Here is a 17,669-nt window from a genome sequence, read left to right on the forward strand (position 1 = left end):
TTTTTAAATAAAATTTCATTTTAATTGTGTTTTTAGCAAACATTTACAGAGATGTTAGATTTTCATTCATTCATTCATTGTTGCACATTTCACCCCCTCGCCTTCCCTTCTTCCTCCCCCAGTTCACCTCTTTTTTTTTTAACTGAATCATTCAACAAGCCAGTCAAACTGCCAAGAGTCACTGATTTTCTTCCCCACCAAAATGGCTCATTACTTAAATCACAAGTTCCACACACTGGCTCAACCGGCAGACATGTTTTGTTGGTCCTGTATAACGTCTTAAAAACATTTTTATCATGACCTCTCTTTCACGGGCTGTGTACTTTCTCATTTGCTCTGGTCTCCACAATTCATTAGTTACCCCTAATGCTCTATCCTTTCCAATCACTTTTATGACCCCTCTGCAGGTTTTGGAGTTGACTCTTCTTGAATTACGGCAACCCCGTTTGCTGATGCAACCTATTTGCTTCATGTCATTAACATTTGTAAATGAAAATGTTAAATTTTTGTCTGTCAGGTAGTTTTTGAGGTTGTAATGCACTGCCAAATACAGTACTCATAGCATTTAGGGGATGAATTAATGAATATAAATATCCTCAGTCATTCAGGTAAAAAATAATGATGATTGGACTTAGAGCAATAGCATAGGAATTGAAAAGAGAAGATGAACTGTCACATTAACATTTATTAATTCTCATTCTACTTCACATAACTCTGCTGGCACGGTCCATAGGGAGTTGCACTGCTGACCCAAGGGCCATTCCTCTCTGGTGGTTCAAATCCACCAGCAACTCTGTGGGAGAAAAGGTCAACTTTGAGTCCCTTTCAACCTGACAGCAATGAGTTATTGTTGGTTGTTTCTACCTCACGCGAATCTGCTGGGCATGAGAGAGAGAGAGAGAGTGTGTGTGTGTGTGTGTGTGTAGATTAGGGACGAGGGTGTGTGTCCTTATCTAGGACATGCAGAAATGATCATTAAATCACAAGCTTTGTAGGGAATAAATTGAGCACCAAAGTGGCTAAACAGAAGCTTCAGGAAAACCATGCAGAATGGGCACAATAACAGGATTCCAGGAGCTATAAAGCCTTCATGAACCCCCAACAATCATTACCTTGAGCTAGCCTAGAAAAAAACCCCAGATATCCCCTGCAGTCCTCTTAAAACCACATGACCACTCATTAAACTCATAGCCATCAAGTCAGAACTGAGGTTTTTTTGGAGGCTGTGAATCACATGGGAGAGTATTGCCTCTCGTTCTCCCTCAGAGCAGCTGGTGGATTCAGTCCAACAGAGAAGCACTCCGTTTGGGTTAGCAGTGTAACTCTTTACCGACTATGCCACCAGAGCTCCCGAAAGCCCAAATAATTGTTGAGCTTAACTAGGAACGAATGGTCAGTGATGGTGCATTTGCAGTGATGAGCACAGTACTCTTCTCAACAGCCATCTTGAATGGGCTAAGGCTGATACCAGCAATCCCAAAGAAAATCTCAGTGAAGCTTAAGGGCTAGAGAGTTTATGTTAATGCGGGGGAAACAACTCAGAAAAGGCAATGAGAATGGTTGAGCTTGAAGGATGTGATCATTGTTACTGAATTGTACACATGAATGACTGGTACTTGGAGAAGTTTACGTGGTTTTTGCTGTGTGTATTTTCAACACTATGAACAAAATTTTTTTTAAGCCTAAGTTTTTGTTGTTGAGTGGCCTCGAGTTGACTATGGCTCACCTCTGGCTTACCTTCTGGGCAGAATTAGATAGAAGTTATGATGGAATTTGGAATGAGGGCAGTCCCAGAGGTGGGAATGCACAAAGCATCTTAGATGACAGCTGTATTTGGGAAATAAGCTGGGACGGTAGGTTGGAAGGAGATGGTGAGTGGCTTTGAGTACCAACTTTGGAATTACATTCGAGGCAATAGAGTGAATAGGTGAAAACCTTTGGGCAAGAGGAGTGACAAGACTTAAGCACTTAGATGTATAGAGAGATTAAAGGCATGAAGGCCAGTTAGCCAACTACAGTTCTTCAAATCAAGGTAAAGCAAAATGGATGCAAAGAGAAATGCCAGGTAAAGATGAGAGACTGCTAGGATCATTGCAGAAGAAAGTGTGTATTTTTTTACACCTGCAAACCCCACTTGCAATATCTGAGAACACCGCACTTCATGTTGGGCTTTGAAAGGTGACCAGAATGAAGGGGGGTGGTGTGCGTGTGCACATGCATGTATACATGTGTTCCAGCAAGAAGTCTTACAGGCCACTTTAAAGCTCCAAAAGCTGTTAGTGTCTATAAAATGGGCACAGTCATCCCCTCAGTGTGCAAGAAATTTTCAAAAGCTGCCAGACTTTGAGTTTTGTATTACTGACCGTCCACTTTGATTTGGTTTATCTAGCGCTGTTTGACACTGATGGACAGAGGATTTGTTTTCAATTTGATCAATGATTATATATCAGGATTCAGCCCCAAAGATCCCAAGGTGAGTTAATCTGAGCGTTAATTGACATGTATGGGAGGCATTAGAATATAAGCCCAGGGGGGGATGTTTACTCTCCTCTGGAGCATTTGGGACTGCCTGTGACACTCAGTAATCCGAGGATAGGTGTACCTCAAAGAACCCTGAACCCTGGAGGTTCAGTGCGTTAAGTGCTGTGCCGATAATAAAATAATTGACAGTACAAACCCTCCAGGTGCTCTATGTGAGATGAGAAGGCAGTCTGCATCTGTAAAGAAACCTTTGGGGCAGTTCTGCTCTGTCCTATTAGGGTCACTTTGAATCATAATTGACTTGACAAAAGTAAGTGTTGGTACTCCAAAACTGGCCACATAGGAGAGTGTTTTCAAGGGCCCCAAGTGCCCCAGTGCTTCATTGGCTGGCAGGATTCAATATTTCATGGTGAAGAGTTGCTACACCAACACGGAAGGAACATGCAGCCAGATGAAAGAATGAAAAAGAAATCAAGAAGAGTCAGTAGGAATCTATGTGCAACTTTCCTTAACCTCCTTTCCCCCCTCATAGGAGGAATCGGTTGGAATGTCCCCTTCCACCAGCAGGGAAGATATATCCACACACATGCAGTGTTTTCCTCAAAGAACCCCATTTGAGACTCAAGAGTGTTAAGAGTTTTTATTTGTGGGTAAGCACCACTTGCCCATCAAAACTCCAGACTCTCAGAAGGAAAGCAGGTGTGTGTTGTACAAATAGTCTAAGCAGGCTGCCACAGAAAGCACACTTTCTCCCACAGGGACCATTTGAAAATCCAGTTTCCCAGAATGCCACCTGTCCAGCAGGCCTTTCTCAGAATGGCCATCTGGGGCCTCTCTGCTTGCCAGAGCCAGTCTCAAGGTGTGCTCAAGACGTGCAGCCATTCTGTCATGAAAATCTGGATTCCATTAAGAAAATTGTAAATGCCCATTGAATAATATCATTAATGCTCACTTTTCTTTCCGCCTAGGTCCTGGCAGAATACAAGTTTGAATTTCTGCAAACCATTTGCAATCATGAGCATTATATTCCTCTAAACTTGCCAATGGCTTTTGCAAAACCTAAACTTCAGCGAGTTCAAGGTATGTATTTCCATGTTCCATCATTTGGGACACTTTTCTCTTTTTAGCTAGTGCTAGTCTAGTGCTAGGGAGCTCTGGTGGCGTGGTCTGTACAGAGTTACGCTGCTAACCCCAAGGTGGTGCCTCTGTGGAGGTTCAAATCCACCAGTAACTCTGTGGAAGAAAGACGGGTAGGCTCCTCTGGTGCAATTTACAGCCTCAGAAAACCTGCCAGAGTGTCAGTGATGAGTCAGTTTTGACTCCATGACAATGTGTGGTGGGGTTGCATTTTGCAGAATGTTTTCTAGTGAAACCTGTGAACTTGAAGGTGTAACCTCAGAATTGTTGTCTCTCGACAGCAGGTCCATTAATGCTATTCAGTATTTATTCAGCATTTCCTTTATAGTGACAGAACTAGTTAGTATGCACAGCATGAAGAAATCAAGTGTGTTGACATAGATTTCTGCTCTTACCCAGATGGCAGTTAGCAGTAAAAATTGCACTTTGTAGTAGCATTTAGAATCTTACATGAGACGAAGTTAGTTAGAAAAGCAACTTCATTTCCACCGAGAGAGGCACCAGAAATGAAATGTAGAGGCAGAGCACAGTCATGATGTGTGTGTATTATATTTATGAAATGCCTTCAGTTATCTCCTTTGCTAGTTTTATTGAATGCTTTGTTGTGCAGCACGATTCTTATGTTACTATGTTTTTTATTTGTCCCTTTTCTTTTCGTATATTAATTAGATTTTTTTTCATTTGCGGTGGACCGTTTGACTTCAGTAGGTAGGTTTAACTCGGTTCACTCTCAAGTAGTTTGCTATCTTTTAAAAACAATGGCTGACTGGCTAAGATGGATGGGGGCTCGGTTTGCATTTCACATCCTCCCTGGACAAAAGGAGGTTTTAGTTTCATAGACTCTGAAAACGCTTGTTTGTTGATTATTTTTTTTTAATGAGCTTTGAGTGTTGCAAGCAGAATCAACTTTTAAGATATTCACTCTCAAAAAAACTGCATCTACATGAGAGCAAGGGATGGAGATCATTAGGATCTGAACTTTAAACTCAGATCATTTTCCCCCAAGGCTTGTCTCCCTTCTCATTGATCTGTTTCATGATCTTTGGACACAGTCAGTGTTACTGAAACCATCTGATTGGATTTCTTTCAAGCACTGTAATAATTTTTTAAGACATCATTACTACTATCTGCAAAATCTCCCCAGAGAAAAGCCACCTGTGTATTAGCACGGGCCCTGGTAACTTGAAAGTGGTTGGGCCTCACAAAGAGCAGATCTCTTGCCTTGTGCGCTGGCTCAGTAGAATAACAGCCAATACAAAAAGAGAAAAAGATATTTAAAGCCCTATACAGCCCCTCCCTTGCTCCATGCTTCCAAGCTTCATGCTTCTAAGCATCATGCTTCTATGCTTGCTTCTAAGCAGCATAGCTCACATACATTCCCAGTTTTTACTGAAAGATAAGACGAGGTTAAGGAAAAGAAGAGATGTGGGCAGATTGCAGAGTTTAGGAATTTGACTCCTCAACCTCTGGCAACTCAGTGGTAAGGAGCTGCACTACCAACCCAAAGGTACGCAGTTCAAATCCATCAATTTCTCCATGAGAGAAAGATGGACAGTCGCTTTCCATGTGGTTTACTGCCTCTGAAAACCTGCTGGAGGGTCCCTAGTGAGTCATTTCTGACTTGACAGCACACAGCATCAACCATCTCAATCTGTTCATTGAAATCTATACTCAGCACACAGCAGCCATCAGATTATGGGCACAGGAGGCCACAAAAGAAGAAAAAAAAATAATCAGTGTTGTGGCCTAACCAAATTAAATAGTAGGAGAGAAAAAATATAGTAGAAATCTATTATGGAAAAACTAAATTTGCTCACAATCCCTTCTGAGCAATAGATAATTTAAAAAAAAATAATAATTATGACACAAGTCCCTACCATGCTGCTATTTTATTAGCAGCTAGGATGTAAAATGGAGTCAGGATCCAAGAGGAAGGAAAAGGCATGGTTTAATGTGATAGTTTTATGAAATTAAATGTTTGCATTTGCCCGGTGGTAAAGTGGAGCGAGAAGAGACACTTGCCAAAAAAGTCAATAGTAATGTTAGAATGATTAAATTGGTTGGTTTCTTTAACTTCTCCCCCACTTAGTAAATATAAATAGATAAGTAAATCAATTGTATAGAATTATTCAAGTTGATTGTAACTAAATTTCTTGAGAGATCAATGTGTTAAGATGTTGGGAAATATAGAATTCTTGTACTCTATGCTAAGATTTTGAAGAGTTAAAAAGAACCTAGGAGACTCTCTCATTTGTGAAATATCATTCAGTCTACCATTGAACCCTAATTCTAATAGCAGACTTATCTAAAAGAAATTTGCATGCTCATTCCACATGATGTAAGCTTTGGACTCATGAATAACAATGGCATTTTAAGCCTTACTAGCATGATCATGTAATGTTATTAAAGAACATTTTCATTTTTAAGGAATTTTGGAACATTTTTCCAAATGAGTTTTCAATTTCATTATACTGCAGATTCAAATCTTGAATACAGTCTATCAGATGAGTATTGCAAGCATCACTTCTTGGTTGGTCTGCTTCTGAGGGAAACTTCTGTTGCTCTCCAGGACAATTATGAGATAAGATACACAGCTATCTCTGTTGTAAAGAATCTTTTGATAAAGCATGCATTTGACACTAGGTACCAGCACAAGGTAAGCACGTCTATACAATCAACGGAATCGTGTTGTTAAATCTCTGCTAATTTTTCTTCTTAAAGATAGTCTTTTCTGTGGAGACTATATATGAGCACTGACAAAAACTTCCCTTGACAAATAAAATGTGTTTCAGTAATTCATCATTAAGTTTAAAAAACATTGTTCAGAGGACAGTTCTGCTCTGTTTTATACTGTTACTTTTAGCTGGAATCAACCTGCTGGTAGTGGTTATTTCTATACCCTTTGTCATAGTCGTTCCAGTTTTGGAATGTCTTATATTAAAAGAATAGAAAATCCTGCAATATTTTGTATGATGTAAAAACCCTGTCTATTCAGTTAACTTGAAGGAAAACACTGGTTTTTACATCATGTTTAAGGGGTGTGACTACTTCATAATTTATTATGGAAAATAATGATTTCTTTTTTAAAAAACCAACCATATGCATTCTTTCAAATGTATGCCTTAATTTGGCTGGTTTAATACTACCCCATCATGGAAGCTTCTTTATTAACTGATTCCTATATAAATAATATAGATTATTAAGTTGTTAGTCAGGCATACAAAATATATATTTTTAAAATGCAATTGCTTTTCTTACAGAAAGTGGTTAATATTGGTGATCCTACTTTCAGTGGCAATAGTGTAGCTATAGGCTGTCTATTGATTACACATTGTCCATGTGCACAGGCCACAGCTTTTTTGTTATTTGCTGCACCTTTTACATCCATTTAAATTCTGTTGATATTCAATTTATCAGGCTTGAAACCAACAGACTTTAAACTTTAGATTTGGAATAACCTCCTTTTTTACGTAACTGGTGAGAAATGGTTCAGAGAAACGGTATATTTAGCTCTTTGTCATTTTGGGCTTTTTTTTAATATATGTAAAATCAGGATGTCATTTATCAGTGTAATCACTTTAGAAAGCTGGCTTGAAAATGCACTTTTTTAAAATACTACACCAGAAGGGTCCAGGTCATGAGCGAGATCTGTTCCTGACTGTGTCTTTAAGAATTTGTTATCAGAACAGACACGTACGGTTCTTATTTAGCCTTATGGTGTATTCTGGGAGAGCTCTGTTGGCCTAGTGGTAAGAATTTGTGCTTTCCACCCAAAAGCCCATGTTACAAATGAAAGGTGGACAATCTTCTCTCATGAAGCTTACAGCCTCTGAAAGCCCACTGGAGGGTCAGCTAGGAGTTGGTTCCGATTCAGTGGCACAAACAATAACAACATGGCGTACTACATATATGTTCATATGCTAATGGAAAAGTTGGCATTTGAATCCACCAGCAGCTCCATGGAAGAAAGACAAGGCCGTCTCCTCCTGTGGAGATTGACAGCCTCACAAGCCTGATGGAGGGAGGTGTGCAGAGTTGGAACCAACTCAATGGCTGTAGATTTTATTTTGTTCCATGCAAGAAAAGACTTGAAGCCTTTTCAGTGATTTAAAAGCTGCACATACCACAAGTGAAGGTAACTGATGAAGAATTTGTTGGAAGAAGGTATTGGTTCAGTTCTTTCAAAATGAGAGTAAATTTATATAACATTAGACCTCAAGTAGGAGTTGTCCCTGTGTTGAATGTTCAAAACGTGGGAACAGCCCATATTTTTTTTTTCTTCTTGTATGCTGTCAAATCAGATCCGACTGGCACAGGAGGAGATTGTTCCTCCTTCTCCAGCAGAGTATTTGGTGGATTTGAACTACTTGCCTTTGGGATTGCAGCACAGTTTCTTGCCACTAGTCCACCAGAGCTCCCTCAGCCTATATTCTTAACTGTCTCTTATAAATTGAAAGTGTCTGTCAGCCACAGCCAATCATATTTATTTCATTAAAAAGGTGTTTTTTTACTTATAAATATTGATAAATTTTTTCATGTGAAGTCTAGTCTGAAATAGATTTAAAGCTCTTAGCTATAAAACATATTTTTAATTCATTGCACATTGTTGGTTTTAGCAAACTATAACTTACAATAATAGTATAGTCTACTATTATTATGTACAGTATATTACAGGTCTAATGGCCTAGTGGTAAGGAGCTGTTACTGACAACTCAGAGGCCTGCTGTTCAAATCCATCAGCTATAGGAGAAAGAGGGGTATTCTCTTCTTGTTTGATTTACTACCTCTGAAAATCCACTTGGAGGATCAGCTATGTGTTAAATCCGACTTCATGACCCATAACTACATAGTTTATTGCATTTTTCAATGGACACTGATAACAGAGTTAACACAGGTTAACCTATATAATATATTCACATTAAAATATATCTTAAAAGACATTCATTTCAGCCAAGCTTGGCAGAGCCTTTAAAAATGCCCCTTACTGCTGGTTAGCAGCCCAAGCTCATTCAAGCTCACTGCCATCGAGTCAGAAGCCACTCGCAGCTGATCCTCTAGTGGGTTTCAGAGACTGTAAATCACATGGAAAGAGATTGCCCATTTTTTTCTCATGTAAGAAGACTAGTGGATTTGAACCACATTCCTTTGGGTTGGCAGTGCAACTCCTTACCTCTAGACATCCAGCTAAATAGTGATGAGAGAAGGTCTAATAAATTTATTTAAAGTATTCACAAGGTCTAAAATAAATTTTCCCTCCTGGAAGCAAGAAACTGCATTTCTCTTAATTCTGCCCCTTTCAGATTAAAGGAAAGGAAAAGAGATCTCACCAGTAGAATTGTAAATATTTCACATCACAAATGTGAACATTATCCACTTTTTCAATTCTGAAAGCAGCACATGTATGCATATATACAGATATATAGAACACAGATTTAGCTGGCTGTTTTAGTTAGGGAGCTCTGGTGTCCTAGTGGTAAGAAGCTGCACTGCAATCATGAAAGCACCCGGTTCAAATCCACTGGCTGCTCTGTGGAGAAGGATGGGAAATCTCCTCTTGACATCACACAATATGATGCATGTTTAAGGTTATAGACTGTGGGAAAGTTTGAAATGCCAAGGTTCACTTTATCCTTTGCTCGGAGACTACAGCCAAGCTTGAAATAAATACAGACTTTTTTCCTTCCCAAAAGAACTTTGTTTCTCTAGACCTGGGAGCTCTGGTGGCCTAGTGACGAGAAGCTGCGCTGCAGTCCAAAAGGCCACCAGTTGCTCTGCGGGAGAAGGATGGACAGTCTCTTCTGGTGCGATTAACTGCCTCTGAAAACCCATCGGAGGGCCAGCTATGGGTCAGTTCTGACTCTGCGGTATACAACAACAACAGACCTGGTTAAATAAAACTCCAGTTCTAGTATATTGAGTGAGAAAGTAAAATGTCTTCTTTGATGCAAAAAGATAATATACCAGATACATTTTTCAAACATTTTCCAAGTTTGTGACGAAGCCCTAATTTCCATCAGGTCCTCAGAATGACTCCAAATAAGTGTGCAATCAAAAAAGATTAGATCTCCAGTCCCTGCCCCCCCCCCCCCCCGCCCCCCCACACCTTTTCAACCAGATTGTCATTCCAGAACCTGTGCTGCAATGAGATGGTGAGTGACAGCAACATTGGGCACTTTAGAGATTGTGAGGAAGGCAAAGGACCAGGCAAGGTTTCACTCTGTTGTTCCTGGGATTGCTAGGAATTAGAGCTGCCTCGACAGCACTTAAAACCAACAACAGTGAAATTGTGGAGATGTCACTGGTGCCTGTTAGCTGCTACTGATTAAACAACTTTGAGAACTCTCCTACTTTTATAATTACCCTAATCAGAGTGTGCAGTGCTTTGCCACTTGCCTTGAGGTCTGTATCAGTTCCTACACCTACTGCAAGTGATGTTAACACCTAAGAGAACCACATTTGCTAAATGTGGTTGAACTAAAGGCAAATCTCACTCCTTTCACTTTTTTCTTAAAATGAACACACATGTTCAAAGGAAAAAAAAAATACTTCTCTCCCATTTACCTTCATCACCCAATTAATCTCCCATGGCAGTGATGGTTAGCTGTTTCTTGTGTATATATCTACTTTATGCACGCACCATTGCGGTGTTTTGTTTGGTTTTTTGTTTTTCTTTCACTCAGTCACATATTTTGAAGATTGTTGTTACGTGCCACTGAGGAGTCTGTGACTCATAGCAACTTTATGTACAATAGCTCTGAACCCTGCTCTATCCTGAGCCAATCTTATTATCTCTGACACACCTACCCCAATTACCCCAGTCACTGTTTCAATCCGTCTCATCCAGCGTCTTCCTCCCCTGCACTGTCCCTCCACCCTTCCAACCATGATGTCCTTCTCCAAGGACTGGTCCCTTCTGGCCATGTGCCCAGAGTGTGTGAGACAGAGTTTCAAAATCCTTGCCTTTAAGGAGCAACCTGGTTTTCACCCTCTCCAGGACAGACCTGTTTGTTCTCTTGGCAGTCCAAATATTTTAAAGGCTGGATAGTGATAGTGCAAGCTGACTTAATAGCTCTTGCTCCAAAAGGCAAAGGCTTAGCTATGTTGACCTACTGTTTAGGCAGCTGTACTACTAACCCCAAGGACACAGCTATACCTCATGAGTAGACTTTGCAAGACTCTTTATAAAAGAACTCTCTAAATTTTTTTAGTAAACTAACCATTTATCATGCATGCAGGTGAGGTGTCGTGCCTTGTGATGAGCAGTTATGAAATCTCTCTGTACATCAGCAGCATCTAGAGGAAACTTCTAGGCCCAGACCTAAGGAATCAGAATCTCCTGGTGATAAATACCTAGGAGTAAGTTTGCTAAAGCAATTTCTGAAATTCCCAGAGGAAGAAATACAAATGGCCAAATACAATGAAAATTGTTTAACTTCAAGAATAACAAGTGCAAAGGAAAACAGCAGTGAGATGCCCTGAATTTTCTTTGTACTACAGCTTGAGTATTTTGTCTTAGAAGGTTTTCCTAAGTCTCCAGACAAGCCTAAGTCCCAAAATATGGAGGGCAAAGCCTTGTAGTTATGTTTGAGGGATGTGATTGGAGTCTTTATCATATATAAATCCAAATACTAATAGAATTCCATGGGGATTCACTTGGAGGATATTAAGCGAGTTATAGAAATATGCTTCACTGACTTACTGTGTCTATTGCTTGTTGTTATGTGCCATCAAGTCTCTTGCAACTAATAGCAACAACAGCCTTAAACCCTACTCTATCCTGTGCCAGTCTCACTGTCTCTGACACACCTACCCTCGTTACCCCAGTCATTGAATCAACCCATCTCAACAATGGTCTTCTTTTCTTGTGCTGTCCCTCCACCCTCCCAAGCATGACATCCCTCTCCAAGGACTGATCCCTCCTTGTAACATGTCCAGAGTATGTCAGACGGAGCTTCAGAATCCTTGCCTCCAAGGAGCAGCCTGGTTTAACCCTTTCCAGGACGAACTTGTTTGTTCTCTTAGCAGTCCATACTTTCTCCAGTATCACTTAGCTTTTATTTTTTAAAACTGATAGTACCAGCTCTATTTGTTGTTTTGGTTGTTGTGTACCCATAGCTGACCCAACAGTAGGTTTTCAGAAGTAAATCGCACAGAAACAGATTGTCCATCTTTGTTCCACAGAACATGGATTCAAACCATGTGCCTTTGTTTTGGCAGTACAGTTCCTTGCTACTAGACCACTACAGCTCCCTGTTTATTTTAAATATACAAAATTATTGTTGTGTACCTCTGAGTCAGAACCAACTTATAGCTGACCCTCCAACAAGTTTTCAGATGCTAAAAATCTTACAGGAGGACATTGCAATTCTTTTCTTCTGCAGAGCATCTGATGGATCCGAACCACTTACCTTTGGAACAGCAGCACAATTCCTTACCACTAAACAAACAGAGTTCCCTAAATTCAAAGTATACACCTATTATAAAACTTATCCCCCCACTCTAAATTTTGATTACTTTTTTATCTTTGTTGAGAATATGCCTAGCAGAATGTACACTAATGCAACACTTACTACATTTACTATTCAGTGACATTGAGAAGATTCCTAAAGTTTTACCCTCATTCTCACATTTTTGAGTTATTCCACCACTATTAACACGAACATTGTCCCTAAGGTTCCTAGCTAATCTTTCCAATTACTGCAGGCAATTTGAGCTCATATAGATCTTAAAAGAGCATAACGCTCAAAGCCAATCCTTTTTCACTAGTTTAGCTCAATGACTGTTCTGGTTTTTTTTTGTTTGTTTGTTTGTTTTGACCTGTTTTAAAGGGACTTTAAGAGCATATTTTTGGTTGTGTTTCAGAATATCTCTGACCAGCAGTTTTAGGGATGCATCTACCTTCCAAGACTTGTTCTAACTTTTCATCATTCTTTTTTAGAACCAACAAGCTAAGATAGCACAGCTGTACCTCCCATTTGTTGGGCTGCTTTTGGAGAATATACAACGTTTAGCAGGTCGGGATACTTTGTATTCCTGTGCAGCCATGCCTAGTTCTGTAAGTAGTGTTTCTTTTGGAATCTTGCAAGTTTGTCCTGTTTTACTGAATGTCATTGGGTTTGGGATCATATGCTCTTCTGCTCTCACCCTTGATGGTTCAAGAATTTCCTCCAATTTTACTTTTTATGCTGTTTTCCCTTAACTCTCTAGAATTCAGTGTGCTTGAATCACCTAAGGAGTTTGTTCAAATGCAGATTCTTATTCAGTAGATTTGGGATAGGGCTTGAAGTTCTGCATTTCTTAAAAGCTTTTGGTTGTTTCTAGTCCTAGGACAACAGTGTGAGTTAACAAGTTCCTAGAGAATATAAAAAAAATCTCAATGTTAAGATTTGCTTTTGTTATACCTTCATATACTTACCCAACTTAAAAAGCAAGCAAAAAAATCCCTTTAATATGTTCTTCTTGTGTACTGTTGAGCCAGATCCAACTCATAATGACTGACTTTCCAGCAGGTCTTCAAAGGCCGTAAATAGCACAGAACAAGACTGCCCATCTTTTACTCCCATAGCTGGTGGAGTACACCTCCATACCACTAGGCTATCAAAGGAATTAAAGCTGCATTCTTTATTTCTACCCTCTCCTAATAGCCTCCTTTTGGTACTCAATGGCGAGTTACCTTTAGCTCATCACAGTTGGTCTGCGCCCTTTTTCTCCTAATAGCATCTTAGATGAAATTTTGCAGGTGATTCTGCTGTTTGGCACAGCAACCTTTTGCCACCTTAATAATAATATTTTCTACTTCCTGTTAGACTTAAAAGGTCAGTGATTTCTATCCACTGGCCCTAATTTTGCTCTTTTGAGATACATACATAAAACACATCTGTTCTCATTGCTGTAGGATATCCTTTTTATCTTCTCATTTTCCCCTGTAGGTCAAACAAGTCTACTTCATCATCTGTCACTTAAAACCCATTTTTGGTCCTAGACATACTCTGCTTCCAATGTGGTTCTCAGATTTGCACACTTTATATATAGCCTTCCCAGTGAACTGTTCATTGCTTCAGTGAGCCTTGTGTAAAATCAGAGTACCACCTGATTTTTGTTAATTCAGATTTCTTATGCCAATATGCAAATTGGTTCAATGATGTGGTTGTACCATTGTGTTACAGGCATCCAGAGATGAGTTTGCATGTGGCTTTACTTCACCTACCGGCAGAGGAAGTCTAAGTACTGACAAAGACACTGGTAATTAAGCCCCTTAAAGGTTATCTGTGGCAAGGGTATTGTGAAATGTACCTTACACTTTTTTGTATATTAGAAATGTTTTATATTAAAAACTATTCCTAGTTGGTATGATTTCTACTGGTTTCATTAAAATCTGGCTGGCAGTGCCCCCCCCTTTTTTTTTCTTCTTATGTTGTCTTAAGTTTGTTTTAAAATATAGCTTGGGATAATGAGATGATACAGGATAAATTAATAAAAGAGCACTTGTGTGTCACATCCTCTTCCTGTCACCAGCCTTGAGCAAGCCACTTCTCTTTTCTGGACCCAAGTTCCTTATAAAATAATCTTTTGAATTATGTGATGTTATTTTATAACTCCCAAGGAGTCTCTTAAAATTTCACATATAAAGAAAAAAAAAAAAAAAAGAAAAAAAAAATTTCACATATAGCTAAGTGTCTTAAAGTTAACAGAAAGGGCTAGTGACTACTTAACTTCTTATGGGGTTTTGACATTAATATATAATCTTTGTGCTTTAAATGGCCCAAATCTGTTTTCTAGAATATATCTTAAATTAATCCAGTACTACTTTTTAAAAGTATTTTTAACATTGCCTCTTGTGTCTAACAAAGACTTGGCTTTTTGTTTTATGTAGTGTATGGATCATTTCAAAATGGACACGGGATTAAGAGAGAAGATTCAAGAGGGTCCCTCATCCCAGAAGGAGCATCAGGATTTCCCGACCAGTGCAACACTGGGGAAAATGTACGAAGTGGAATATATAGGATAATTCTAGTTCTGTGAAAGGCTGTAAAGGTCTTTCTTTTTATGTAAATAATAGGCTCTCTCCTCTCCTGTAATCAGTCTTACACATTTTAAAAAGCATCCCATAATTCTTAGATATTTTTGCTTTTTCTGCCTATCCTGGCAGGAGCTTTGATATCACTGTGATTAAGGCATTCAGCTGCTATGCCAATCTGTGGGAGAAATATGAGACAGTTTGCTCCTGGAAAATATTTACATGTCTTGAAGCCCCGTGAGTTTTCTGTTGTGTCCTATGGAGTTGCTATGAGTTGTAATTGACTTAGTGACAGTGGGTTTTGTTTGATTTTGGTTCCTATCCTGGCAGCTTTTACGTGGATTGTTTCTAAGAATAAGGCATTCATCTTCAAGAGTTGTAACTCTATTTCCTGTAACCTAGCAGTGTAAAATTTAAATATAGCTTGAGAGAAAAGGTATTCATGTTTAAAATAACTAATGTACTTTGTCATTTGAAAATGTCAAAACTCATCCTTGCTGGATTAAGTGAGCCTTTCTTTTCTCATAATGACATTAACTGGGGAGAAAAATTTTTGGTTCCCAAATTGATGATCTCAGCTTCTTAACATTAGTTGATCAGAAATGTCTTCTCCAGTTCTTCCACCTCATGGTTTGCTTTTGGGGCTGTACCTGCTTCCAGGCAGAAAAACCTCATTTTAGACCAGCAGAGCCTTGTCATCATGTTGCCATGTAAATTATTAAATCCTATAAAATTAAGAATTAGAAGGCTCTGTAAAAATAATGAGAACTCCATCTCTCTTTACAGTTAAAAACTGGAATTGTGACTAAAGGCAATCATCCTGCTAGTGGCTGTGTGAGACATAATCCCATCACTCTGTGTCCTGTATCAGAGCATTTGTAGTGCATCAGAATCACTTAGGGGCTTCTTAAAAAGATTCCTGGACCCCACCCCTACAGTTCCTGCTTTCCTGTACCAAGTTGGCAGGTGTTGCTGATGCTGTTAGTCTGGGATTCCTTGAGAACCTGGACTATATGTCTTTGAACCATTGGAAAAATAGTAATTGATTCCCAGCAACCCCTTTATTATACCATTTAGATTTTGGCAGCAAGCCTTGTCGTAAGTAAAACAACAAAGATCAGTGAGGTTAACTGACTTGTATAGCTAATAAGCAATTAGAACCTAGGTATCCCTTCCTCCAAATGAAAGCTTTTTCTGTCCCACCTTAGCCTGTGTCCCCAGTTAGATCATCTGAAAGTATTGGTTTTTTAGCAAGGGAGAACTCTTTAATATTGTATTGTTACTCTGTTCATACAAATCTCTAAGTCAATCAGGTCTCTTCATGCTAACACTGTTATTTTTAGAAAAGGCTTTGTGGAGGTTGTCGTTTTGAAATACTACTGTGTCTTTCCAATTATTATTCTATTAGTAACTTTTTCCTAGGTCATTTCTTTTAACTGATGGCTTGGGATTTTATATTGGCTAAACTGGAAAGAGAAATGCCTTAAAGGATTTTTAAATGCTTGTTATACTTCCACATACCTTAAGTTCTTCCTCCATGTATAAAGCTGTTTTATCCCTCCCCACTGTAATTGCCACATTGATTATTTGGCACTCTCAGCACCAAAACAAAGAATATGGAATGAAACACAGATATTAATGACGATTCCCCAAAGGTAATCTCCAGTAGCACTGAAGTACAGTAGCAACAAATATTAGCCTAGTTCCTTCTAAGCGTGACATAAAATTTAGATTTATGCCGAGACTTTTCCCAAAAAAGATTAATGATGAAAATAGTTACTTCGTTAAAGGTTTAGGACATTGTACTAATTTGGACTGCTGTCATTTAGAATCAACCTGACAATAGATTTGTTTCGGTTTAATATTCTTTCATATGAATCCCCTGTATTTCTATTACAGACTCGGCAGAGTTCTACAAGGAGTAGTATATCCCAATACAACAGGCTGGATCAGTATGAAATCAGAAGTCTCCTGATGTGCTACCTGTATATTGTAAAAATGATTTCTGAAGGTTAGTTGTCAAGCACATTGAACATAATACTGTAAGATTGGCAAGTTAATGAACAAATATTTTATCATCATTCTGTTGAGATTTCTCTGATTTTGACCTGCTGAGACACAGAGGTTAAGCACATCAAAAGGTCAGACATTTGAAACCATTAGCTGTTATGCGTCTGTAAAGACTTCCACAACCTTGGCAACTCTATGGGATAGTTCTAATTTGACATTCAGGGTCAGTATTAGCTGGAGTGGACTCAGCAGCAGAGAATTTGGAGTTTTGGTTTAGAGAACAAATGGCCCATTAAGAACAGATCTTTGAACACTGACTTTAAAATGTTCCTATACTGTAACTGAAAATAGATTCATTTCAGTCCCAATCAGATTTGATTCTCTGAAATAGTTTACAAACAATTTTACAAGTTCATTTTTAAAGTAAGGCAGTAGGTGTGTGTTTTGGTTTTGTTTTTTTTTTAAATAATATAATACCCTTTCAACGCAGAACATATAATGCATTAAATGACCAATATATACAGAAGGAAACCAACCATACACAGAATATTTAATACCAGAATTTTTATTTAGCCCAGGATTTGGAAAATCAGAAACAAAAAATCAGGAAGGGTATTCTGAGGGTAGGAAATTCAAGTGTTATCTTCATATTAGGAAGTACGATACTGTGTGCTTTCCCATAGCTGATGGTGTCAGGTTCCTTTATCAGAATGTTTTCCTTCTTGCTGTATTCTTTCAAGACACTATACATTTGTAGACATCACCCATACCCTTCCATTTACATTAGGATAGAATAGAAACAAAGGATTTTCATAGCATGTCTTCTTGAAGTAAAGTAAAAGTTATTATCTTGCCAAATCATACTACTTTTAGTTACACAGTTGCCTTTGTATGCGTTTCATATTTTGCTCAGAATGTATACAGAAATCAAGAACATAAAAGTATCACCTGGGTTCTCTTTAATAATCAGGCTTTTTTTTTTCTCCAGTATTTTATTTTTTCCCTTTTTATAATATTTTAAAGT

General features: G+C 38.7%; 1 protein-coding gene across 1 annotated transcript in view; it reads left to right on the top strand.

Moving 5' to 3' along the window:
• DOCK11 (dedicator of cytokinesis 11) overlaps positions 1-17,669 on the top strand; it is a 241,697-nt gene that overhangs the window by 159,471 nt on the left and 64,557 nt on the right. Inside the window, exons 29-35 of the mRNA XM_006893767.1 lie at positions 2,390-2,473; positions 3,450-3,561; positions 6,096-6,274; positions 12,557-12,673; positions 13,785-13,860; positions 14,492-14,601; positions 16,535-16,646. Coding sequence (XP_006893829.1) covers positions 2,390-2,473; positions 3,450-3,561; positions 6,096-6,274; positions 12,557-12,673; positions 13,785-13,860; positions 14,492-14,601; positions 16,535-16,646 — 790 coding nt within the window. The remainder of the gene's footprint in view (positions 1-2,389; positions 2,474-3,449; positions 3,562-6,095; positions 6,275-12,556; positions 12,674-13,784; positions 13,861-14,491; positions 14,602-16,534; positions 16,647-17,669) is intronic.

The sequence above is a fragment of the Elephantulus edwardii genome, unplaced genomic scaffold (assembly GCF_000299155.1).
Source record: "Elephantulus edwardii isolate Elephantulus edwardi_28Jun2011 unplaced genomic scaffold, EleEdw1.0 scaffold00131, whole genome shotgun sequence".
Classification (NCBI taxonomy): domain Eukaryota; kingdom Metazoa; phylum Chordata; class Mammalia; order Macroscelidea; family Macroscelididae; genus Elephantulus; species Elephantulus edwardii.